At 41.9% G+C, this 26959-nt stretch overlaps 1 protein-coding gene across 4 annotated transcripts in view; it reads left to right on the forward strand.

Moving 5' to 3' along the window:
* The first annotated feature begins 609 nt into the window (after positions 1 to 609).
* Positions 610 to 26959, forward strand: part of AGK (acylglycerol kinase) — a 64297-nt gene continuing 37947 nt past the window's right edge. Inside the window, exons 1-5 of one of the 4 annotated variants that reach the window (XM_078376252.1) lie at positions 641 to 797; positions 1158 to 1241; positions 4572 to 4696; positions 19572 to 19611; positions 24660 to 24739. In XM_078376252.1, coding sequence (XP_078232378.1) covers positions 4587 to 4696; positions 19572 to 19611; positions 24660 to 24739 — 230 coding nt within the window. In that variant the 5' untranslated portion in view covers positions 641 to 797; positions 1158 to 1241; positions 4572 to 4586. Of the gene's footprint in view, positions 798 to 1157; positions 1242 to 4571; positions 4697 to 19571; positions 19612 to 24659; positions 24740 to 26959 lie in introns of all 4 variants that reach the window. The other 3 variants (XM_078376253.1, XM_072999950.2, XM_072999952.2) reach the window with 3 other exon arrangements.

Consider the following 26959-nt stretch of genomic DNA (forward strand, 5'->3'; position numbering starts at 1 on the left):
ATTAAAGAGTAGTGGGGTCAGCAGAGAACTTTGTGGCGGCTCATCATTTAACCTATACTTCTGGCTGGCTTGACCACTTAGGTGTACTTCGATGTACAGTATTTATAATACAATGAAAAGAGTACATAAAAGAGTAAGGACAGCAAGTGGTCCCCAACCTTGGGCCTCCAGATGTTCTTGGACTTCAGCTCCCAGAAATCCTGACCAGCAGTGGTGGTGGTGAAGGCTTCTGGGAGTTGTAGTCCAAGAACATCTGGAGGCCATTTCTTCTTCTGGCTTATAAATCAGCCGCTGAACTAAGAACGCAGCCAGGCGAGATCCCCCTTGGCTTCTGATACTTTCCTCTCCCTGACCGAATCCAAAACCGCCACAGCTTTATGAGCACCAACTATCATCCCACACGATTTATATAAAGTTTTTTGCCGGCTCGTATTTTCGGATTGGTTCTGCCGAGGCGGCCATCGCTTCGAGGGCGGAACCAAGTCGAAGCGGGTCCTTTGTTTCCAAGGGGACGAAGAGCAGCGGGGGCCCAGGAAGCGGGCGGACCAGTGGTGTTTGGGGACGGCCTTCTCCGAAGAGGAAGGGGAGGCGAGCCCAGCGGCCTGAGGCGGGAAGTCAAAGAGGCTGCGGGACGGGGAAAGCGAGACCTTTTGGCTTCTCTGCCCGTCGCCTTGGCGCTGTAGGAAGGTGGAGAGGAGGACGGGACGGGCCTCGGCTGCCGTGGCGGAAGGCGGTGGAGACTGAAGCCGAGAAAAGGGGCAGCTTAGAGACTCCACGTGCCAGGTGAGGAGAAGGAGGTGGGTGCATTGACTCCTTTCCGCCGCCCCCCCCCGTGCTTCGCATCCCAGGCTGCCCCTTCGCTTGATGGCCACAACAACCCTGCCAAGTAGGCCAGGCGAGGTTCGGCGTTACAGGTGGGGAATCTTTGCTCCCCCAGGTGTTTGGGGCATCAGCCCTCAGGAGCCCAAGCCAGGCTGGCTGGTGGTAAGAGATAGTGGGTGTCCAAACGTCTTAAAAGCTCCAAGAGTCCCTAATCTTTGCATAGACCCGTGGCTGTATTCAGGGACTGTAGAGTCAGTGTTCAGAAAGAAAAGAATTTGGAGAATATATTCTGTTAATGCAGCCTGAAATAGCATTTGCCTTTTTATTTTTTGTAGCCACATCACATGGTTGGCTCATATTCAGCTTGTGATCTACAACAATTCCAAGATCCTTCTTGCTCTTCATATTGCTGAGCCCAGGTATCCCCTGTCTTGTAACTGCTTTTGGGTTTTTTTTTCATCAGGTGCAGGAAAAATTTCATTCTGTTGTTTTTCAACCGGGTGCTTAAGCAGGTGGAAAGCATGAGAATGAGCTGTAAGTTGTTCAAAAGGAGGAAGCTAACATTGGGGAAGGATGTGTAAATGTTGAGAATTAAATTAGGGATGGTATGCAGTTCATTCAAATAGGAATTACCGGGATTTTTTTTTAAATAATAAAAGAAGTAGAAGGGCCTAATCCAAACCTTTCCCCCTGGTCTCCCCTCTTTCTCATTGCATATCTACAATTTTCATTGGAAGAAAAGCTTCTCTCCATGTGAACCAAAGCTCCATTCCGTGATGGAAATAGCATGTGTGGGGCCTTGATTACAACCACCATAAGGAGCTGAGAGTGAAAAGCTGCCCTGTATTTCATCAGCACCCTTGTGCAGATCGGATCCTCTCCTAATAGCATGTTGTTGTTTTTAAAAAAGTTACTCATGCAATTCCTATTTGTGTGAATGAAATTTCATTTAGTTAGACCCTTAAAGTGAGGGTTCAGAAGGTGACAGAACAAAGAACATTTGTTGTTTAGTCTTTAAGTTGTGTCTAACTCTTCATGATCCCATGGTTCACGAAGAGTCAGACCACGACGGTCCAAGGTAGGCTTCAGCAATATGTTCTCAGTCCACATACTGCTGAAGCCTACCTTGTAGGATTTTGAGCGTAACCTTGCTAGCGCATGAAATGAGTGCAATTGTACGGTAGTTGGAGCATTCTTTGGCACTGCCCTTCTTTGGGATTGGGATGTAAACTGATCTTTTCCAATCCTCTGGCCACTGTTGAGTTTTCCAAACTTGCTGGCATATTAAATGTAGCACCTTAACAGCCTCACCTTTTAAGATTTTAAATAGTTCAATTGGAATGCCATCACCTCCACTGGTCTCGTTGTTAGCCATGCTTTCTAAGGCCCACTTGACTTCACTCTCCAGGATGTCTGGTTCAAGGTCAGCAACCACACTATCTGGGTTGTCTGGAACATCCATATCTTTCTGGTATACAGTGGTGCCTCACTAGACAATGATAATCCATTCCACTGAAATCTCTGTTTAGCGAAATCGTTGTCTAGCGAAAAGCATTTCCCCATTGGAATGCATTGAAACCTGTTCCAATGGGGAAGAATCGTTGTTGTCTAGCGAAGATCTGCCATAGGAAAGCCGCTTTGCAAACCACCAATCAGCTGTTTAAATAGCTGTCTTGCGAAGCTTAAGTCCTGAAAACACCTGTTTTGCGAGCGCGGAGGAAGCTGTCAAAATCGTCGTCTAGCAAAAATGGGTTTGCGAAGCAGGGACCAAATATTGTCCAGCGAAATTCCCACATAGGAATCACTGTTTTACGAATCACTATAGCGATTGTAAAAAGTCAATGTCTCGCGAAAAAACTGTCATGGGGGGTAACTGTCTAGCAAGGCACCACTATTCTTCTGTGTATTCTTGCCACCTCTTCTTGATGTCTTCTGCTTCTGTAAGGTCCCTACCATTTTTGTCCTTTATCATGTCTATCTTTGCATGAAATATTCCCGAGTACCTGTACCTGAGTAGCCCAGTGGCTTTTCCTACTTTCTCCGGTTTCTGCTTGAGCTTTGCTATAAGAAGCTGATGATCAGAGCCACAATCAGCTCCAGGTCTTGTTTTCACTAACTGTACAGAACTTCTCCATCTTTGGCTACAGAGAACTTAATCAATCTGATTTCAGTATTGCCCATCTGGTGATGTCCATGTGTAGAGTCGCCTCTTGTATTATTGGAAAAGAGTGTTTATGATGACCAGCTTGTTCTCTTGACAAAACTCTATTAGCCTTTGCCCTGCTTCATTCTGAACTCCAAGACCAAACTTACCTGTGGTTCCTTCTATCTCTTGACTTCCTACTTTAGCATTCCAGTCCCCTATAATGAGAAGAACATCTTTCTTTGGTTTTAGTTCTAGAAGGTGTTGTAGTTCTTCATAGAATTAGTCAATTTCAGCCTTTTCAGCATTGGTGGTTGGTGCATAAACTTGGATTACTGTGATGTTGAAAGGTCTGCCTTGGATTTGTATTGAAATCATTCTATCGTTTTTGAGATTATATCCCAATAGAGCTTTTCCCACTCTTTTGTTGACTATGAGGGCTACTCCATTTCTTCTACAGGATTCTTGCCCACAATAGTAGTTATGATAATTGTCTGAATTGAATTCACCCATTCCCACCCATTTTAGTTCACTGACGCCCAGGATGTCAATGTTGATTCTTACTATCTCGTTTGACCACATCCAGCTTACCAAGGTTCATAGATCTTACATTCTAGGTTCCTATGCAGTATTTTTCTTTGCAGCATTGGACTTTTCTTTCACTTCCAGGCACGTCTGCAGCTGAGCGTCCTTTCGGCTTTGGCTTCATTAGCTCCACTTCATTAGCTCTGGAGCTACTTGTACTTGTCCTCTGGTCTTCCTCAGTAGCATGCTGGATGCCTTCTAACCTGAGGGGCTCATTTTCCAGCCTCATATCTTTTAGCTTTTTGTTTCTGTCCATGGAATTTTCTTGGCAAAGATACTGGAGTGGCTTGCCAGTTGCTGCTCCAGGTGGATCGCGTTTAGTCAGAACTCTCCACAATGACCTGTCCATCTTGGGTGTCCCTGCACGGCATAGCCCATAGCTTCTCTGAATTACTCAAGCCCCTTCACCACGACAAGGCAGCAATCTGTGAAGGAGAAAGAAAAGAATAGTCCAGGGCATAGATGCTTTAATAGCATATGCTGTTGTGTATGCAGCGACTGCTGCAATAATTCTGCTGGGTATACCTAGCAGTATCATACACACATTTAACCTCCTTCCAGAATATGTGGGGCAGTTAGGTCCTGTCGAAAAAACCTGGGCAGGATCAGCTATTTTGCTAGTCTGAGTCATAAGTCACATTTCTAGAGGCCTTATTTCAAAGTTACATCCCTTCAACCGCCTTTTCTTCCTGGGCTCACTTCTTACCTCTTTCTTCTAGTCTTTTTCTGTAGCTAAAATGCTTCTGAAGATGTGGGCAGTGAAGATATTTTTGTTATCTTCTCCCCCTCAAAAAGGAATGGGTGAAGTGGACTTATTGTTTAATTGAAAAATGTAAAAATACTCCCTGAATGTGCACATCAAATTGTATTCTCCCATATTAATGTAGAATGTTGATTAACGAAAGAAAACAAGGGGCACTTACCGTGACTTGTCATTTCTGACCAGCTTACTAACAGAAGAGCTATAGATGAATAATTTTAACATTACCACAAGCTGCTCTTGTATTCCTTTTCTTCCCAGGACAATACACAAGAAATGGCCAAGGTGATGAAATTGTTTCACTCCCTCAGAAATCATTGGAAAAAGACAACAGTGGGGGCCTGCTTGCTCACTTGGGGAGGAAACTGGCTGTATGGAAAACACTGGTAATTATTATGTAGACTCTAAATTATTACTGAAATTAAGATTTCTTTAAAAGAAAGTAGATCAGAGTTTACAGCCAAACTAGTGGATACATACAGAAATAATAGTGGCATGTAAAGTGTTACACGGATGGTCTCCTAATTATATGTGTTTTTTAAAAAGTTACAGATAATTCCGAATGTAATTGGAGTAGTGACATTATGATGTGTCAGGGATGATACTTCCAAGCTTTGGCTTTTCCCATTTATTCAGTTTCTTTTTTCTTGAGCGTCTAAAATTAGATCAGAAGGAATTGTTACTGGGAAAGTTGAGTAAAGCGAATTTTCTATTAAAAGTTCCATACCTCCCATATACCCTGGAGCAATTCAGAGCTGCAGTAGAGTCTGAGAAGCTAGGCTATTGGAAGGTATTTATGTGCCCTTACAAAATTGTCAATACTGTACTTTTATACTTGAACCGTTGGAAAGCAGAGATTTTGTAAGGCCAGTGTGTTTTAATTGCCCACTGATAATGAAGCCATTTCAAAGTAGTCTAAAGCAGAATAGCTCAGAACAATATATTCTTGCTGGGGAAAAATCTTTTCCCTGTACTACTGTGAGGGTTGTAGCTGAAGTCAGAGAGAACAGGGAGTTGGGAAGCAGTTGGGCAGATGATGTCATCATCCATCCTGATCAAAACTTGCCACAGTTTTCATCCTTATTAAACCTGGCTCCACTGCACAAATCCACAGTTCAGTTAATTGTTGAAATGAATGTGGGGCCATTCACCTGAACTGTTGAGCAACATTAGAAAATATTGATAAATACATTATATGTACTTTGCCATAGAAGTGAGCTTTCATTGCTGCAGAGATTGAGGCTAAATTACTATGCTGAAAGCATACTTGACTAGCTCCTTATAGTGCCCCTTTATAATAGATTAAAGGTTTAGCAAAATCTTCTCCCTCTATTTCTGACATAGTTGGAGCTTCTAATGCAAAGAGTGCTGCTTTAGTTCAACATTGCTTCAGCTTAGCCTTTGACTTCCAGGAATTAGCTGTTTTAGGCATTGCTTGTTCATTTGCTGCTGAAGAAGGACTTCTTCCATAGGGAAAGGGGGAGAACAGGGAGGCAGTGCCAGAACTTTCTCCAATTAGCTCTTAGTTATTCTTGAATAGCGCATCTGGGCTCAGACAGTGGAATGTGCAGCTTTAATTTTTTAATTAGAATTAAACTGTAGATTTAGAGGCAAGTCGTGTGCTGCTTCCCAGTTGAAACATTCAGATTCCTGAAGCTGCTAATTATGTTCCAGATGCAAGGGGTGGTGGTGGGAGGAACTATGATGCCTGTACATTTTTTTCTTTTGGGACAAAGAATTTTGATAGAGAGGGTATTTAATATGGGGAAGATATTGTGATAGGAAAAGGATGAACCCACTTCCCCTGCTACTGGCATCAAGTCCTTCTACAGTGGCTGATGCTGTTAAAAAAATTAAAAGCCCAGGAGATCATAACCGCAGGTGTCTGTTGGCAAGACATTGTACCCTATTTTTTATTTTAAAATTAAGGCACCGTGTATGCCTAGAAAGATTGAAAGGATGCTTGTCTAACTGAAGCAGTGATTTCGAGATGTGGCAGGTGTAACTTTGGTCCAGGTACGATTTTTTTCATTCTACATAGCGAATGTAACTTTTTTGAAGAACAGATCCCAGAACATTCCAGCTGGCATGGTCAACCATGCTGAGCGGGAACACAGAGAGCAATAGTCCCCAAAAGTAATTTTCCATCTTGTGATAACAGGGACATAACAGGCAAAACAAAAATTAAAATAAAAAAAATGTGGCATCTTAAAGATTCACTGCTATATTTTAATGTGAGCTTTTGCGGATAAGGCCACTTCCTCAGAACAGTTAATTTTGCAGGCAACTGACAGAAATGTGATATGTCATTACGTTCCCAGGAAACTTTTCATTTCATAGTAGTTTGTCCTTGTATCAGAGGCAGATAGAAAGTAGATCTTTTGAGTATTCTCAAAGGCTTTCACGGCCACGATCTGATGGTTGTTGTGGGTTTTTCGGGCTCTTTGGCTGTGTTCTGAAGGTTGTTCTTCCTGACGTTTCACCAGTCTCTGTGGCTGGCATCTTCAGAGGACTGGAGTAGCACTCTGTGCTCTGGTGCAATTTGTTTGGGAGTGGGATCAGCTTTTGTCTTTTTCAGGAGATGGGTGATTATGTTGAGCATGGTCAGAGTTTCTACTCCACTCCTCTGATGATGCTGGCCACAGAGACTGGCAAAACGTCAGGAAGAACAACCTTCAGAACACGGCCAAAGAGCCCGAAAAACCCACAACAACCATTAGATCTTTTGTCTAATTTTGTGCACAGATTGTGCACAGATGGATGGAGATGTTTTCTGATCAACAGCATAAATAGGATTTCCAGACAGTTTTACATCCAGTCATTGACCAGACCCAGAGCTTCATTAACATGGCTTGTGCATTTATGGTCCGGTCGTGCCATTCTGGACTCCAGGAGATTGAAAATAGCTGCTTAAAAATGAAATAAATCCAGTTTCTTTTAAATGGCTGTCCTTGTGCTGATTGCTTTTGCCGGCACTAGTGTTCTCAATGTCAAAAGCAGGAGTCTTAATTGGTTGCCTCTGATCAGATCTTCTATAGCAGTGGTCCCCAACCTTGGGCCTCCAGGTGTTCTTGGACTACAACTCCCAGAAGCCTTCACCACCACCTCTGCTGGCCAGGATTTCTGGGAGTTGAAGTCCAAGAACATCTGGAGGCCCAAGGTTGGGGACCACTGTTCTATAGTGTGGCTGGCCAGTTTGAGAGCTTTGTGTTGGTATCTTTGATCGGTAATAACTCAGAAGTGGATTTGGACTTAAATGTGCAGGGTTTTCCTAGGAGGTAATGACATGTAGGAGGTAATTGGCTCCACTTTGAAATTACAATTTTGTTACTGGCTTTGGTGCGTGAATGTTGGGTTCTAGTTAAAAAACATCACAGGTGCTGCAAACCTGAGGCATTAAACAAGGCCAAACACACCTGAAATTCAGCAAAGTCCTTAACTTTGAGAAAGCTTGAGATTCTGTCTTCTCCTTGTTTTGAGGTAAGGAGATGGATAATGGTGCCCATGATGAAGTCCTGCTTTCCTTTGTATTCTGCAAGCAGCTGCCACTATGTCTACAGTATCTTATAGAAGATGGTTGTGCTTTTCAGAGTTAACTGGGATGTACAGTTTGCAAAGGAAATAATTGATTTAGTCATTCACTTTCACCCAGGCCCTGTCATAAGGAAACAAGCTTAAATCCAGATTTACTTACACAACAGTACTATATGTATTGAAGACCTCTTTTGGATTTAGTCTGGTGTCATAGTCATTGACAGCAGCAGTCATTGATGGCACAATTAATTTTATTCTAATATTAGCAACAGCAACGTATTTTTCTGTACATATTTTTTGTAAAGTTATAGACTGGCCTGCTCATAATACTACTTTAGTAGCCCACAAAATTAGTAGCCTGCTAAATTTCAGGATTCAATCTTCACTATAGGGTTAGTGCAGGTTTCTTTACACCTCTTTTGTCTATCTCTGTTAACACCTGCTCAAGTGATAAATATAGCCTGTGTGTGTGTTTGTACCAAGAGAAATGGTAAAATCTAGAAACATGAAAAATAATCAGATAGATTACATCTTGACTTGCCATACTGGCTGAGGAATTATTGGAGTTGTAATTCTGTAACTGAAACAGATCTCTCAAGCAGTCAGTTACCAACATGAAAAGTATAGATATTAATATGTTCCAACTGAAACAGTGGAACAAGTTGTATTGTGGATGGCTGTCTTGACTGAGTGTTTTGGACATTATAGTCCTATAACAAAAATGGCCAGAGCTGGAAACACAAACTTTGCCTATAAATATTTTTTGGTTTCCTCCTCACAGTAATGACATACTGAGTGCCCATGTTGTCTGTGGGGATTCTTGGAATGTAGTCCAAACAATTTACTTGCAGGGATTCTGGGAATTGTCATTTACTTAGCTTTCAAGAGGTGTACTATGGGAAGAGCCGAAACAGAAAATTTTCTATATTTAGATTATATCTGGACTGTTGATTTAGTATGAATAGTTTTGGAAGTTGCATTTCTGCTTCCGAAACAAAATGGTCATGGCAAGAAACATGAGATGCTACATGCACAGTATTGATTCACAAGGTAAATAACTGGGTAAGTTACATTTTGACAGCTATGCTCCTTTTGATATTAAAGCACTTGTAGTCCAAAGATATTAGCTGGGGAATTATGGAAGCTATAGTTCTTTTGCCTCAAGAGATCTCCAAAGTGGTAAGAGACTTATGTACGAAGAGTACTGATCTCCTTCTCCAATAACTAGACATGTTATATTTCTATAGGACCTCTGGGAGGCAATTTTAGGAGTTGTAGTCTCAAAAAATTGCATTTCCACACTGTGAATACTGGGCTTAGTACTGGCACGGAGGGAGAGAGAAAAATATGAACATTAAAAAAAATTGGGGTAGGGCAAGAAGAGAGAAGGAGAGCACTGGAATGGGATGGTGGGGCTAGTGAATTTCTAACCCTGCTACAAATTAAATAAATAGTGGTATATGGAGCTGGAACGAGGTCAGTATGAGACAAAGAATTTGGGATGAGAAGGATGGAAGAGCAAGGGTACTAGGTGTGAGGAAGGGACTCATGGATCTTTAATCAAGGAAAGCTGGGCAATTTTGCTAGTTTTTAGGCGGGGGTGGTATTATCTGTTGCTTTATCTCTTTGGATAGTGGGCAGTTTCCTAATCTTGGGTGGCCCAAATTTTAACAAATGTCCCCTCCAAAAAAAAAAAAAAACATTGGGGGGAGATCTTCATGTTACATACTGTCAATTCTCCTTCAATGTATGGGGACTATAAATGAACAATCTTCAAAATGTCCTGTTCTCAACAGCCCTGCTCACCTCTTGCAAACTCAACCCCCCCCCCCCAAATTCTTTTAGGGAGTCAATCCATTTCTCATTTGGACTTCCTCTTTTCCTGCTGACTTCAACTTTTCCCAGCATTACTTATTATCTTTTCCAGAGAAGAGATATACTGCCACCAAAATTGCCAATGCAACAGCAGCTGAAAAGCTCTATAATGCAGAAGTTTGTAAGAGCAAGCCCTGCCCTCTGTGCATGTAGAGTCCTAAAGGACAGTAGGGTAGGGTAGCTTTTCTCCTTTTAAGAAAGAGGGGACATAACTACTGCAATTTCAATGGTATACGTGACAAGGGTTTCTCAGGAAACTCACACATGCAAAGGCACAGGAATCACATGTTGCCCACTTCTGATGTAAAAGCTGCCCTGGACTTCCAACCATTCAAGGCCTAGTGAACGATGGCTGCCAGCACTGAATGAAAAGTTCCAGTGAACCCTTTCCAAAATTATGATTGGATCCTAAGCCATTTGAAATCAAGCAGTTTAGAATCCATTTATAGGAAGGACGGAAGGACTGGAACTTTTCATCCAGTGCTGGCAGCTGTGGATTTTGCAAAAACTGCATGGCAGAAGAAGTCCACTGAATCAACTCAAGATGATTCTGTATGTGAAAATGATAAGAGGACATTCTTTAATTGCTACACTCATGATCCAGTGTAGTTGCTATTGTTGTAAGAGGAGGTGGGGGTTGTGGGACAAAAATAACTGGAGGGTCACTATTGCCTCTTCTGGCCCTATAAAATGTAACTAATCCTCGCTTTCAAGGTTGGGCCTGCAGGCATACCATTTGTCTTAGCAGTGATGCAGGACTTCATTAGCAAGAACTTGCTGAGCTTTGATTTTGATTTTGCTGTTAAGTGGCAATTGCAAGTACTGACCGATTGCTTCACACTTTACATCTGATCATTGTCACTGCAATAATGAAAGACTATTGGCTTTTCTAAATGATTCTGTTCAAATTTGGAAACATGCTATTTGCCTTACGCCCTCTTACTAATTGCTAGTTTATTGTATAGTCATTGGTTTTGCTACCCAATAGAGATACTTGCTGTCTATATTTCCCTTTTGGTGTCTGGTGAAAATTATTTGATTTGCCCAAACATTTTAAATTGAAGCTTTGTTTAGTTTTGCTTTGGACTTTTACTATCTGATGCAATTTGGTGTTTTTTATAAAATTGTATGTATTCTATATGCTGCTGTGAGAGCTAAGGCTGGAGAGTGTCTAGCCACCCTTAGTGCATATCTTAATAAATTAAAGACAAACAAACAAAGGGGACTACTATGTAGATGGCTATGCAGTGGTGCCCCACTTGACAACGATAATGTGTTCTGTTAAAATCGCTGTTAAGCGAAATTGTCATCAAGCGAAAATAAAAACCCCGTTGAAATTCATTGAAAACTGGTCAGTGTGTTCCAATGGGGGAAATATCTGCTCATACGGCGAAGATCCTCCGTAGGGGAAGCCATTTTACATCTCTGTCTTCCGGAAATTGGTCCGGAAAACAGCAGGGAGCCATTTTGAAAATCCGACGATCAGCTATTTTTAATCATTGTGATGCAAAAAAAAAAAAGTTCCCGAAGCAGGGAACTGATTGTCGTAAAACAAAAAAGAAACCATTGGAATCATTGTTTTGCGATCGCTATAGCAATCACAAAAAACTCATCATCAAGCAATTTTGACATCTAACGGGGTAATCGTCAAGCAGGGCACCACTGTACCATTCTATTCTGGTTTTGTCAGGCCAAATCTGGAACGTTGTGACAAGTTCTGGGTACCACGGTTTTAAAAGGCTCTTGACAAGCTAAAATGTATCCAGAGGAAGGTGACCAGGATAATAAAATATCTGGAAACCAAGGCTTCTGAGTAATAGCTGAGGGAGCTGGGCATGTTTACCTCTTCTCTTGGAGAAGACTGAAAGAGAGTATGATAGTGATCTTCAAATATTTGAAGAGTTGTTGGATGGGAGATGGAGCAAGCTTTTTTCCTGAAGCTCCAGAGAGTAGTAATGGAACTCAAGAAATGGATACAAATTTTGAGGAAGCTTTCACCTGAATGTCTATTTGTCTATTTACTGTAAAGTATTTTTACCCTGCTTTCTCCTTAAGAAGGACCCAAGGTGGCTTCCATCATTAAAAGATAATATGTAAAGCTAAAAACAGTAAGTTAAAAAATACTAAAAAAGAATCAAATAAATACCATGCAAAAAGACAGTGAACAAAGGCAACACCAAAAATGCATCCAAATAGTAAGGCACAGCCATCCATTTAAAAACTACACTCAGGCAGCCAGCCAGTCATTAAGGGAAAGCTTGCCTGAAGAGAATGGTCTTTGCCTGCTTCCAGAAGGACAGTGAAGATGGGGCCAGCCTGGCCTCCTATAGGAAGAATTTCCATAGTGTGGGAGCAGCAACAGAGAAGGCTCTCTCCTGTGTCCCCACCAAGTGTTCCTGTGAGGATGATGGGACTGAGAGAAAGGCATCTCCTGGTTGTCTTTATAGCTGGGCAAGCTCATAAAAGGAAGTAAGAGGTGTTCGACAGTGGAATGGATAGCCTCAGAGGATGGAGGACTCTCCTTTATTGGAAGTTTTTAAATAGAAGATAAATGGCCAGCTGTCAGGGATGCTTTGGTTTGGATTTTCTGCTCTGATGAGGGTTGAATTTAAGGTCTCTTAGCCTGTTAACGTCTGTGATTCTGTGAAATAAATGCTAGTACATTAACTGAATATGGAGGCTTGTAGCAAGAAGCCTATGAGGGAAGTTTATGGAACAGCTCCCTCCTCCTTGCAGTCTCAAGCAAAGAAGGGGAATTGGAAAATGTGGTGTCAGGCACAAAGCTTATTTTCTGGGTTTGGGGTTCTCTGAATTTAGACCAAATCCGTGAGTGCAGTTGGGGGTCACTGAATGCAGAAGACACCTTCCCTCCATAGTAGTCTCTTGGCAATGATTTGTGTGTACAAACCCGTTTCCTCTTGTATTTTGTTGTCTGTGTGGATTGTGGAACACTTGGATGCATTCTAAAGAAATTACGTGATATTGGGCACTGACATATGACTTATGGTTAAATATTCAGAAAAACTAAATGAAATAAATGGGACCCGAATGGCCCTAATGTTCAGCAGGCTGTAGTTGTCATTTGCTGACCCACAAGGGTAGACTTAAAAGATATGCAACCCTGTCTCTGTAACCTTGGCTTTAAAGATTACTGCTGTTACATCTGTCCCTGAAAAAAAATAGATGTTAGCAAAACCTTTCAGTATTCTTAGCAAGAATTCTGCCCAGTCTGACATTGAAGGACTATTCCAATGGAAAAATTTCCTGTGAGTCACTTTGTTGTGTTCCTGTTGCTTCACACCTATATGTCAGCCAAACCTTATTTTCTCAGCCTTTCCTTGGTGTTCAGAGGCTTAGCAGGATAGATGGAGGAAACTCTTTAATGGGAACAGGTTCCCTTGGGTCTTTGCCGAGAAATCCTTAAATGATGGAGATAAGTTACAGCGATTTGGGCTCTAATAATAAATACACATTTGTAAATGGTGACTGTGTTTAGTTTACATGTGGATAAAATGGAGCAGGGCTGCCCAATTCATTTCAGCACTTGAGTTGGTTTTTAACTAGTACTTATTAAAATTACAGCAATTAGTCAATAGTCTGTTGCTCCTACAAAAAAAAGAGTTTCTGTTTCTTAACAGACATGATTTATTCCTTTGAATCTGAAGAGCAAACATTATGTTAAGGGGAGTGCTAATGCCTCCAAGGAAAACTTTGATAAATATTCCAATTAGGCATGAATTGGAGTAATATATTATTTATACTGTTCTCTCGCTTAGGAGGGATGTATCTGTTTGTCCCATTATTTTCACTAAAGGTTTCCTATTGACAGAATTTATCTTGTTGCTTAGTTTGAATTTTCTCCAGATTGATTCCTCATCTGAAATCAATTTGTGTAATGCAAGAAAAGCTATCATGGCAGTAGTGCTAGAAAAAAATGTAACATGGTTTTAAGGAGTAGAAGAAGCAAAGAAGAGAGAAGGTGTTCTAAAACAAAGCATTCTGTAATAAGCCAAACCATGTTACTGCTTATTAACAAAATCACAGCACGTTACTGGAGTTGCAGTGTGGGTCAGGGGACCCTTTGGCACACAGAGTCTAAGTGAGCCCTGGCCCGTTCTGAATTTAGTAGACCTTTGTTCATCTCTGGTTCTCAAGTCTCTGACTTCTAGCTGCTCCATAGTGCAAGCAAGCCTCCCCTGGGGCTTCTACCAATGTGGCATTTTTTTTCCAATTTGGAAAATAATACCAATGTGGTATTATTTTTGAAGCTCTAAGCCCTTTTTCTGAAGAGGAGCTGAGGCAGGAGGTGAGCTGTGTTTGGGAGGACATTTTATTTGGTGAGGTATTTTCTTCTACGAGGCTGACGTTTGTTCTCCCTGACCACATGGTCAGAGGGGACGGAGTTTGGGCTTTAAATGCGTGTGAGCAGAAGCACGCCTCTGAGTCTATTTTTTACTCTAATCTGGTAAATAGGAAAGCCAAATAGCATTGCATATACCTGGGGTGCAGGAAAGTTTTAGGGGTAGGATCAGACTTCCTCTCTTTTTTAATTCGCTGGCCAATCAGTCAAGATGGAGAGTGCAGGATCTGTTGCATTTGTAACACCGGTGGCATGTCTGTTTTCTTGCCAATGAGGTGCCTGGGTAGAAATGCTCTAAGTGTCAGCTGGTGGTCCTCTTGGAAGACAGTGTCTGGCAGCTGGAGGCCTATGTTCTAATATCTGCACTATCAAGAAACAGGCCGAGTGGGTGGGGCTTGTCAGCCTTGGAAAGCAGCCCACCTAGGAGAAGGAAAATTCTGATTTCAACCCTCCACTGCCTTGTGGCTATATCCACTGATGGAAAAGGCTTCATGGGTTAACCTCAAGGCAAAATCCGGAGCCCCGGAGTCCCAGATATAGTTCGTATCGTTCTGGCAACTCCTGCAACGTCACTGGAACCAGTTATATTGGATTTTCCCTTTCCATTGGACTATTTCAGTGACGTGGAGAGGGGCAATTTGCTGCTTGGGTGACAGCCTATCCTTCATATTATTTTACCCAGGCTTCGTGCTCTGGAGAGGACACTCCAGCTTCGAATACAGCATCGAAACAACACGGGAAGTAACAGGTACCGGTTATAAGTATTTGCTCGATTGGCATACAGCATTATGCCAGGGGCTACTGTACTTCCGATGGTGGAAGAGGTCATTGCACCTCACTAGGTAGCTACCGCCCGCCTAAAGCTGGGCAGTCCTCAGCCAGTAAGGTGCTACCTCGTCACAGTTTCTTAACCTCACAGGGTGCGTGGTGTTTAGGGTGAAAGCCGAGAAGCAGATCGATAACCCTGCACCATGCAACAATCATAAGAAAACCTCTGCCCTAAAATTGAGCACCTGGAACATTTGGACAATGACCCCTGGCTTTTCTGACGACCAGCAGGAAATAGACGATGTGCACAAGACAGCTGTCATTGAGATGAAACTGAGTAGACTGCAGATGGACATTGTTGCCCTGCAAGAGATGAGATTGCCAGACATGGGACCCGTCAAAGAAAAAAAAACTTCTCATTCTTTTGGCTGGGAAAACCATTGAATGAAACCAGGGAACATGGTGTTGTTGGCTTTGCAGTCAGAAATACTCTGCTGAGATCCATTGTTCCACCTACTGTGGGGAGTGAAAGAACCCTGTCTCTGCAGCTCCACTCATCAGCGGTCACACTCATTAGTGCATATGCACCAACACTGTCATCCACAACAGAAGTCAAAGACAAATTCTATGACGATCTGGCAGTTGCTATTTAAAAAATCCCAGAGAGAGAGCCACTTTTCATTCTCTGAGACTTTAACGCTAGAGTTGGTGCTGATCATAATTCTCGGCCCACTTGTCTACGACGTTTTGGCATTTGGAAGATGAACGAAAATGGCCAATGCTTGCTGGAGTTTTGCTGTTATTATGGTGTCTGTGTCAGCAACATGTTCTTTAATACGAAGCTTCAACACAGAATTTCCTGGAGACATCCAAGATCGAAGCATTGGCATCAGCTCGATTTGATCCACACTAGACGTTCTAGCCTTCCTAGTATTAAGATCACACACAGTTACCAGAGTGCTAATTGTGATACTGATCACTCCCTGGTGTGTAGTAGAGTAAAACTGCGAACAAAGAGATTGTATCACATGAAGAAGGAAGACCACGTATTGACATCAGCAAAACCCACGATCAAAGAAAAGTGGAGGAATTTGCCCAAGCGCTTGAGGAAACCCTTCCAGGCCTGGCTGGTGCAAATGCACATGAATGATGGGAACATTTCAAGAACGCTGTTTATAACACCGCCTTGTCCACATTTGGCAAGAAGACAAAATACGGCCGACTGGTTTGAAGCCCATTCAGAGGAGTTGATGCCAGCCATCAAGGATAAGAGGAGAGCTCTAGCAGCATACAAAGCCTGTCCTAGCAAGTACAACTTGCAAGCTCTTTGAGCTGCTCTTAGTCAAGTCCAACAGGCTGCCAGGAGATGTTCCAAAGATTATTGGCTTCAACTCTGCTCTCAGATACAGATAGCAGCGGACACAGGTAACATCAAGGAAATATATGATGGTATCAAGCATGCTTTACGTCCAATACAGAGGAAATCTGCTCCCTTAAAGTCTGCTATAGGCGTGATCATCCAGGACCGAGCACAGCAGATGGGACGCTGGGTGCATCACTACTCTGAGCTATACTCCAGAAAGAATGTAGTAACCAAAGTGGCACTGAATAACATTGAGTGCCTGCCTGTCTTGGAAGAGCTGGATAGCGAACCAACTTTAGCAGAAATAAAAGTGGTCTTGGATTCCCTTGCCTCCTGCAAAGCATCTGGGAAGTATAACATCCCTGCTGAAGTGCTGTAAAGAGATCATCACCACTGAGCTGTATGAAATATTTTGTCTTTGCTGGAGTACCACAGGACATGAAGGATGCAAATATCGTCACATTGCATAAGAACAAAGCAGACGGGCGACTGCAATAACTAATGTGGCATCTCTCTTCTCAGCATTGTAGGGAAGCTGCTTGCCTATGTTGTGCTGAAGAGACTTCAGGTGCTTGCAGACAGAGTCTCTCCAGAATCACAGTGTGGATTTCGAGGTAATAGATCCACTGACATAGTATTCTCCCTCCAACAGCTGCAAAAGAAATGTAGGGAACAACAACAGCCACTCTTTGTGGCCTTCATAGATCTCACAAAGGCCTTTGATTTGGTTAGCAGGGACGATCTTTTTAAAATACTTCCCAAGATTGGATGTCCACCTCGACTCTTCAACATCATCAGGTCCTTTCATGAGGAAATAAAGGGCACTGTAGTTTTTGATGGCTCAAAATCAGATCCCTTTGACATCCGAAGCGAAGTGAAACAGGGCTGTGTCCTCACACTAACAGAGCTGTGTCCTCGCACTGACCCTGTTTGGGATCTTTTTTGCTGTCATGCTGTAGCACGCCTTTGGAACTGCAACAGAAGTCTATCTCTGGACTAGATCAGATGGAAAGCTCTTTAATCTCTCTAGGTTGAGAGTGAAGATCAAAGTCCAGCTGAAATGCATGCGGGACTTCTTCTTCACCGATGATGCAGCTGCTGTTGCCCACTCTGCTGAAGACCTCCAACAACTAATGAATCGTTTTAGCAAGGCCTGCCAAGACTTTGGACTAACAGTCAGCCTGAAGAAAACACAAGTCATGGGCCGTGGCATGGACTCATCTCTCTCCATTACCATCACCACGGAAGAATTCGAGGTTGTTCATGATTTTTTGTACCTTGGCTCAATGATCTCTGACACCCTCTCCCTAGATGTTGAGCTGTATAAACACATTGGCAAAGCAGCTACCATGTTCTCTAGACTCAAAGAGAGTATGGCTTCATAAGAAGTTGACGGCATATACCAAGATCCAGGTCTATAGAGCCTGTGTCCTGAGTACACTCCTGTACTGCAGTGAAGCCAGGACCCTTTGTGCACGGCAAGAGAGGAAGCTGAACATATTCCATATGCGTTGTCTCTGACACGCATTTTTGGTATCACCTGGCAGGACAAAGTTCCAAATAGAGCAGTCCTAGAATGAGCTGGAATTTTTAGCATGTATACATTACTGAAACAGCGACATCTATGTTGGTTTGGGCATGTCATGAGAATGGCTGATGGTTGGATTCCAAAAGATCTCCTGTACAGAGAATTAGTGCAGGGAAAGTGCCCCAGAGGGAGACCCGAGCTGCAATACAAGGATATCTGCAAGCGGGATCTGAAGGTCTTAGGAATGGACCTCAACAGATGGGAAACCTTGATATCTGAGTGTTCAGCCTGGAGGCAGGTGGTATATCATTTCCTCTCCCATTTTGAAGAGACCCTTGTCCAGCAGGCCGAGGCAAAGAGGCAGTCCCGAAAGCAGGAATATCAGGGAGCTGGACAGGAGACAGATTGCATTTGTCTTCACTGGGGAAGGGATTGTCACTCTCGAATTGGCCTTCTCAGCCACACTAGACGCTGTTCCAAGTCCTCCATACAGAGCATGTTACCATAGTCTCTCGAGACTGAAGGACGCCTAATCCTAATCCTAATTTTTTTCCGTCTGATATACCAAAATGATGTCCTTTTCCAACCCAGAGAATTTCAGGCTATGGGAGTTCAAGCAGCAATGCTGCCTTCACAGAGAAAGGAACTTTACGTTAAGTCCTTCATCTCACTCCTTTAATCCTTAGCTCCATAGCTTGTAAAATCGAATGTTAAGGAATTGAGAAAGGGCTTAATTGGACAAGACTTACTTCTATATAGTAAGCCTTGTGGCACAGTGGTTAAATTGCTGTACTGTAGCCAAAACTCTGCTCACAACCAAGGTTCAATCCCAAGTAGTTGGCTTGAGGTTCACTCAGCCTTCCATCCTTCTGAGGTTGGTAAATTGATTGCCCAACTTGAGGGGTGGGTGGGTGAGCAATGTGTAGTCTGCATAATTAATTAGTAAACTGCCCAGAGAGTGCTTTAAGTGCTATGGGGTGGTATATAAGTGGCACACTTCACTTTTGCTTTTTATTTATCCAGCTCCTTCAGACACTTAGGTGAATAAAAGAACATTCAGACTAGATGTAGGCACAGGCCAGCTTCCACTCCACCATCTTCTAGGAAGTCAGCATGTCTCCAGCTATGGTGTAAGCCAGGTGCATCAAACGGTCCTAAGAGGTGGATTTGGCTGAGTAAGACTTTGGATCTGGCTCACTGCCTTTCATCTGCTGCTGCAGTTCGTGCTTGTTTTGCAAGCTTCCATGCCTGTCTGGGTGCTTGCCAAGTTTCTTGTTCTCTGCCAAGAGAGGGAGAGAGAGAGGCAGGTACACACATGAACGTGGAGGCCCAACCAAAGAGTGCAGTGGCTGTAATCTCATAGTGCCTGTACATCACCTATGTGGGTGCCTTGATGGATGGATGTCTAAAAACCATTTGTTGACGTTTACTGGAATGCTGGGCAGTTGGATTATATCACTCAAAAGTGCAGCTGGAAAAAATGTTTTCAGGATTTATATAATTTAACTCTTCATCATTTTGGTCGTACTGTAGGTGAGATGTCATTTGTGCAATCTTACAACGTGTGGCATAGTAAAGGAGCATAGCTAAAGAAAGAAAGCAAAACTAGTCTTGAAATTAAGACTTCTAAAGCACATTTGTTTCTGATAAGTATTTATTTATTTATTGCATTTATACCCCACCCATCTAGTCAATTGACTACTCTGGGTGGCTAAGTAGTCCCTTTGGAAAGTTTTCTGTCAAAAGTAGTAACAGTAGAGATTTTGTAATGTGTGCACCCATCTCTCTTTCCTAAACTTGCACTAACACTCATTCTTTTCTTTCCTCCCACAGCGATAACCTGCTAAGGAGAGCTGCGTGCCAGGAAGCCCAGGTAATACCATTTAACAAGATCAAATTAGATTAAAAATCCCCCTTCTTATCTCACTTGTGCAGGATTCTGGAGCTTCTCCCAGCAGGTCTCCTCTGCGTGACTCGCCTGACAAAGGGGTCGTTTGTATTCTTTCGCTCAAATAGGAGAAAGCACTTTCCCTTTCTGCAGTCTGTTTTGTGCCTAATTATACCTCAAATTCTGTGACATCAGAAATTATTCAGGAACATCATGAATATTTTTGATTATTCGCTATGTCAACTCCAGAAACTTAATTATCTGTATTGCTGCTGTTAAGTAAACTTATGGGCCAAGGGTGGTGGGACTGACAGCTCTGGAGACTGAAATCCCATTTCAGCTGACAGAATAGAGAGCAGTGAAGGTTCAGCTTTTTTTATTCTGATTGGATGTAGTACTCCAGCAGCTATTCACAAATGGAGAAAGACTCTAAGGAATCAGGAGAAGGCAAATTAGATTGCATTATAACTTCTCTCTCTTTTTAAAAATCCTGCTCACTATGAATTTTAACACATATTCTTTTGTAATGCTTGGGGGGTTGGGCCCTCGCATCGATTTTTAGAACTTGTGGCCAAAACATTTGGAAAACCTGGGTATCTTGTAAATGTCTAACATTCATCATTTATTGAAAAAAAAACATGTATTTTTACAGTCGTGGACTTGTTAACGGCCATTTTGGGAAAGTGCTGTTTATTAGTCAGTTAGTACTAAAACTAATTATCCTTGGAGCAGAATTAGCATGTTAATACAAAACTTACATTTGTTGCAAAAATATTGGTGTTCTGCCTGAATTTGGTTATTTCTTGAATAAAAGTATTGGTTGATGGGAATAACCATTTTTGGCAAGTTTCAAAATATAAAATATGCTTGGGTAACATGGTTTCCCTCCAACCCTAGATAATACTTTACAGTGGTGCCTCACATGACAACGTTAATTCGTTCCAGCAAAATCGCTGTTGAACGAAAACATCGTAATGCGATATTTAAAAACTCATAGAAACGCATTAAAACTCAGTGGGGTTCAAACTCACTGTCTAGCGAAGATCCTCCATAGCACAGCCATTTTTGCTGCCTGTGCAGCGAGGAATCCGTCCCAGAAAACAGCAGGTGGCCATATTTTTCACCCGGTGGCCATTTTGAAACTGCCGATCAGCTGTGCGAAAATCATCACTTTGCGATGATCGGTTACCGAAGCAGGGAACCGATCATCGCAAAGCAAAATTCCCCCATAGGGAACATCGTTTTGCAATCGCTTTTGCGATTGCAAAAACATCAACGTCATGCGATTTCGTCGTCAAATGGAGCGCTCGTAAAGCGAGGCACCACTGTACATCTTTGTTTTCTTTTCACCCCCACCCCCAAGTAACACCTAGATATAACCACTAACTTTGCTAATGCATGTTCATCTTTACTTTTGGTTTCTACCTACAAGAGCTTTCTTGGTGGCTGCTCCTCAGCTCCAGAATTCCTTTACAAGAAGATTCACTCTTTGCTGACAAGCAAAAAAAGTTTCCATTTTGGCCTTTGATAAGGGGTATTGCTTAAGGTCTTTCAAATTCTTTTACTATTGCTACATTTTAATATGTGTTCTAAACATATTCATTATATGTTTTAACTGTATTTGTACCTGAACTGTTCAGTTAGGTTGGAGAACAGGAGGATTTAGAGGTCAGAGTGTTAAGATGGAGTAGCATAGAAGGTAAAGGGAATCAGTTTGTTTCACCTAATGTTGAAGACAAACCCAAATTTTATATTTTCTAAAGGAAGGATGAATTACCCATTACTGTATGTTCCTACTTGTCCTAATACCTCACAAAGTTAATCCTTCTAAATCTGCACCTTCTCTGTCACTCCATCTTAAAATTCTAACCACCAAGTCCTCCTTTTCTTCATTGTCCTATGCTACATTTTATATTATCTTACCAGATGAAAATATCTTGAAAGCTTGCCCATGATTTCGTGTCTTTTATCTGTCCTAATATATTAGCGTTCAGCTTACTTTGGTTCATTTTTAAAGTGTTAATTAGTGTGTTACAACATCTGTACTTAAATCTTGGCCTTTTTAAAAGCTGTTTTTCAAATAATATATTTTGGAAAAAACTCCCAGGGTGTTTAATTCAAAGGGAAGCAATATTTTAATCGTAGGACTGAATTCAGTTGTTAGTCCCAGCTAGAAAAGAACCATGAAATTAATGGCCAGGATCCTGTTGCATAGTTTTGCCTAAGCAATGGGAGTGACAACACTGGCAACAGCAGTTTGCTGCTAATTAAAGAGTTCTTTTTTTCAGTTTCAGGATGTGTATGATTTCTGGGCACCTTGAAATTTAAAAAATGGGAACTATTTAATTAATGGCAATCTGCCCCTGACCTCACTGGTATTACATATGTTTAGTCACACAACAAGATGCTAGCTGTAATACTTCCATCAGCATTGACTTAGTGGAAACTAATGTTTAGATTTAGCCAGTGAGATGAAATGTGTGTTCTCCCCCAATCTGTTGCTCTCTAGTTGTGTTGGGCTGCAACTCTCAGTTTTCTGTATTCTGGGAGTTGTAGACCAAAATATTTAGGAGGTATTGTATTAGGAAAGCCAAACAAAAGCTTGGTTGATGCATGCCAGCCATCATGTGATATACATCTCCAGTGAAGAAGACAAGAATGGAGCTATATCAGAAATAATGCCACACAGTCTCATTATATCAATGTGGTGATTCTCACATGTGGAAGCCCTCAACCACTCTGTCTCAGAACTGAATCACTGGGAGTCCTAGACAGAAACAGGTTTCTGACTGCCCAAAACTTTTTTTCGTTGCCACCACTCCTTTTTATGGGGAACAGCCACCTAGAGTGGTCTTAACCGACCAGATAGGTGGGATATAAATAAAATAAATAAAAATAAAAAACTTTCTAAAACATTTACAAGCCAGTAGAATAACAAGAGAACAAGAACTGGATATTAGGACCATACCCCTCAGTTACCTTGCAGACAAGGTGCACAAGTTTTATAAAGTTTATTGAAAGAGTATATAGAATAGAGATAAGAGAACAAAAAAGATGATTGCCATAAGAGAAGACAGCTACAATCATAAAAACATGAGTACAGATTTCAACATGAGAAATGAAACTCCCAAAGCTTACACCTTACTGTAACTTAGAGAGACATTTTGTCCTTGCCTGAATGGCCTGGACTCACCTCTCAGAGAGAGACATCATAGAGGGACCAGGAAGAGACCAAAGGAACAGGTGGTCTTCCAGCTCCTATATAGAATGGACAATCTAGATAATTACTTGTCTGAACTCAAGAGGGAAGTGGAAAAGCAAAGGTAACAGAGGGCAGAGTCCTCCTCCATCATGGTGTGAAGGTAAACAGGCTGCCCTGATGGGAACTGTGGACTGCCAGTCAGTTTCAAAGCAGGACAGGGAATGGGAAGTATGAAATCTGTGTTCCAAGAGTTAAGAGTGCAGCTGGTTCAGAAAACCTTATCAAGTCCCATAAAATCTTTTCACCTTCTATCTATTTTAGAGTTTACAGTCCAAGTGCCACTTGGATTAAAAGATCAAAATGTTCCTTCATAGTCATTTGGATGTACCATCTGATACTGTGTTCCCAACCTGTTGTATCTGCACATTCAACTTTAACTGACATGCTCAATTATTTTATCAAAGCTTTGGGACTTCCTTTGCTACAGAGGCAGTTGTATGGAGTGTAAAGGGAAGAAAGGAGTGGCCGAGGAACTAAATAGAACTTGTGGCTTGCAGAGTTCTGCCTCCCCTGTTTCTGGGGTACAAATTATATACTCAGATTTTGGACCTGTTCTTCCCGCAGACTTCAGTTGCACAAGAGCAAAGCTTTCACAAAAGGCCAGTCTGCAGAACATGCTTGAAGAAACAGGTTGTTCGTCCAGAGCAAACAAATGTATATAAATAATTAGACATTTCTAACAGCTGCTAACGGACCAGAGAATTATGAATGCAGACAGTCATTTCCCTTGATTTCCCTCAAGAATGCAAAAGTAATAGAATTAATCACTGACTTTTCCCATCTGTTCTTCAGATAACATTCCAGTTTGCTTTCCTCTGTCCTTTGCCCTGTGAGTCGTGGTCTCTCACGTACCGTCTGCCTTTCCCTACCAATTTGCAGTAAAATAAATAGAATTTAATGTTCAACTTTGCTCTAATGCATTCTAAATTCTCTGCTCTAATAATCTCGGTGATGTTGATAATTGCTCAGAAGGGCTGCTCTGAAAAGCTATGGAGCTCTCTTAATATGATTGTTTCAGCTGCTTTGTTTTATACCTGATCACCGAAAGGGAAGCATTGAGGACAAACTCATCAATTACAGTTATTCCTTATGTTGTCCTATCCTGAAGACTCAGATTGCAGCAAAGTGAGGCTGATAGGTCACAGCACAGAAAGCCATAAATTGTTTGCAGGGGAACTGACAGCATGCATGCGCATATGTGCGCGCACACACACACAAAACGGGGGGCCTCCGAGGAACAAATTCTTAGTCTTGCCTGCGTTCAGCTCAAACCTGACAGCCCTGGTCCATCCCAGAAGCAAAGCCAGGAAGCCCTCGAGTCCAACTAGGGAGTGGCAGTGGTGAAGATATCTCACATACCTCAGAAATCCTACTAAGGTCACCAAAGGAAACCTGACAAAGTCCTTCTCTCTGTTTTTCCCCTCTGTGAAGATAAATATCTTCCTGAGGGTAAGGTGAGTTGTAGCCAGTGATTTGCAACACACTGTTAGAGTCCTCAAGAGCCTTTTTTGGCTGAAGGGTGGGGTATAAATATAGCAGCCAAAATCTTGTTGGTTAGCATAGTAAGTGGCATCTGGAGTAGGCCGATTGAATCAGTAGAATTTATGGAGGCACTGACTTACCAAATTCCCTGTTTCATTGGGCCTAATCTAGTTGCAGCTTAGCTAGCTATGCTAAAAGGATTTCAGCCAATAAATAAATAAATGCATAATAAGTAAGTACATCTTAATGCTTTTTCATGAGGAAGTCACACTTTCTACTTTGTTATTAGGTGTTTGGCAACCAGATTATTCCTCCCAGTGTGCAGATAAAGAAAGCAACTGTATTTCTCAACCCTGCAGCTTTTAAAGGGTAAGATTCCCTGCAATCTTTTCCCCCCTAATGTCCTGAAACTTTATGCCTTTGATTGCATGAGTAACCACTGGTATGAATTAAAGACTTACTCCCTACCCTCCCTAAACCTCATGTTATCAAACGTCTTAAGCTTTTCCCATCATAGATAAGAAATCATAATTAAATTGGGTACTTGTTACATTCAATAGCACAAATCCCAAATCATGTGCTTCTCTCTTTTTTCCTTCTTCTTTCAGATTTCACATTAGGGTCATCAGTATTCCTTCTCTCTTTTTGAAAGTTAAGTTTCACCCAGGTAGCCATAGTGCACTATTGGATGTGCTCCTCCTAAACCCCTAAAGCAGACATGTTCAGTGGGTCTGGGGACAGGGGTCTTTTTTCCACCCCCAAGATTTTCCAGTGGCCATACCAGCCGCTCCAAAATGAAGACAGCTCTAGTTTGGGGAGTAGAAGGTTTGGTTGGATGGTGTGTATGTATCTGTGTTGGTTGTTTTTCTGCTAGAACAAGGTGGGGGAAGATTATTTCTTGCTTTACAGTAGAACTGCAGCCCTTGGCAATTAAATGTCCCCATTCTCTGGAAAAATATATGTTTTTTTAAAGATGGAGAGAGATTCTAGGGGCCATAGAAATAGCCCTGGGAGACACAGAAATGGCCAGAGAGTCACATGGATCGTAAAGCTATATTGTACCTTTTTCTTCCAGATGTGCTTCTTGTACTTCAGGCTTAATGATAGCAAAGGGTCAATTTGTGCAAAATCGTTTCAAGGTCAAGAGTAGCAGCTCTAGTATCCATTTGAAGTCAACAGAATTTTTCTGTCAGTGAGCATTGCTCCTTCAGTAGTGTTTCACTCCAAATTTATTTTTAAAGGAGTGAATTTGAAGCATAGACTGGTGGTGTATTAATTTGGGGAAAAAACACCTTGCTGAATTGGCAGTGGCCAGAAGGGGTCTTTTTTCCTTTTGAAAATCAGCAATGTAATGTTGCAGAGTTATGGCAAAATAGTCAGAAAAGCATTTTAGTGTTAATTAAAATATCAGTTAAAATTAATGGGATTATAAAATGGTTCTGGAAGTCAAGGTTACCATGGATGTGTTTTGAGCTGTAGTAGTTCACCTGCCTGATCCAGCACTTTCCATGTCGAAACCTTATCCCTTCAGAAAGGTAGAAGAATAGCACTGGGGGCATCTACATGATGATTCAAAACCATTTCAAAGGAAGATATTGTTTTAAATGGCTTCAATCCATCGAAAAGAAGATTGATACAATAGATAAAGTGCAAAACCCTTTGTTTACTAGCTTTCTAAGTGCATGGGTTTTTTTTTTTTAAAAAGAGGAAGCAATGAAAATTATTCCCCACCTGAAATTTAAAGCAGTAGAAACTGCTACCTGTATAGTCCCAACTGCAGTTGAAGCAGTACAGATCAGAAGCTGGTTTAACACCCCCTGGAAACCCTGTTCAGATGTTAATAACATGTTGGCTACATCATCACTTGCAAAAGCAGCTGCAGGAAGAGGAGACCTTGTTCTAACTTTGGAGGCTCTACATATGAGTGGGAACTCCACTTTTCCTGCATGCAGTGTGTCCCCGGTTTACAGCAGGGTCTCTTATTCAATCAGTTGCTTTTGCATAAGGAAAGTGATGGTGGAAAGGACCAACATGTATGGTCTCCTCCGTGTATGATGGGTACACAGACTTTTAAAACATCACTAGGGCTTTACTGTTTGTGAGAGAACTGGAAAGTCGCATGCATGATGCATTGTGGCTCCTATTCATTTCTGCAGACCAAGAGACAGCTGAAATGTGTAACACCACTGCTTATTCTAGGCCAGTGGTTCCCAATCTTGGATCCCCAGATTTTCTTGGACTACAAATCCCAGAAATCCTGACCAGCACAGCTAGTGGTGAAGGCTTCTGTGAGTTTTAGTCCAAGAGCGTCTGGGGACCCAAGATTGGGAACCACTGGTCCAGGCTCACCAAGGGGCACAGAATTAACATCTAATTCCTGTGGGAAGAAGGAAAACAATATATTTGGGAATAGACATGTAATGGTGTAAAAGGTGTTCTTTTATACTGTATCTGAATGTTAATGGTCAAGCATTCTCCAGAAATTCTTTTGACTAGTTTCAGTGATTGTCTAATTATCCAAAACTGTGGCTTGAACTTATTTTCAAAAGGATATATTTTAATGGGTTGGAGACCACAAATAAAGATTGA

Source organism: Pogona vitticeps, chromosome 5 (assembly GCF_051106095.1).
Source record: "Pogona vitticeps strain Pit_001003342236 chromosome 5, PviZW2.1, whole genome shotgun sequence".
Classification (NCBI taxonomy): Eukaryota; Metazoa; Chordata; class Lepidosauria; order Squamata; family Agamidae; genus Pogona; species Pogona vitticeps.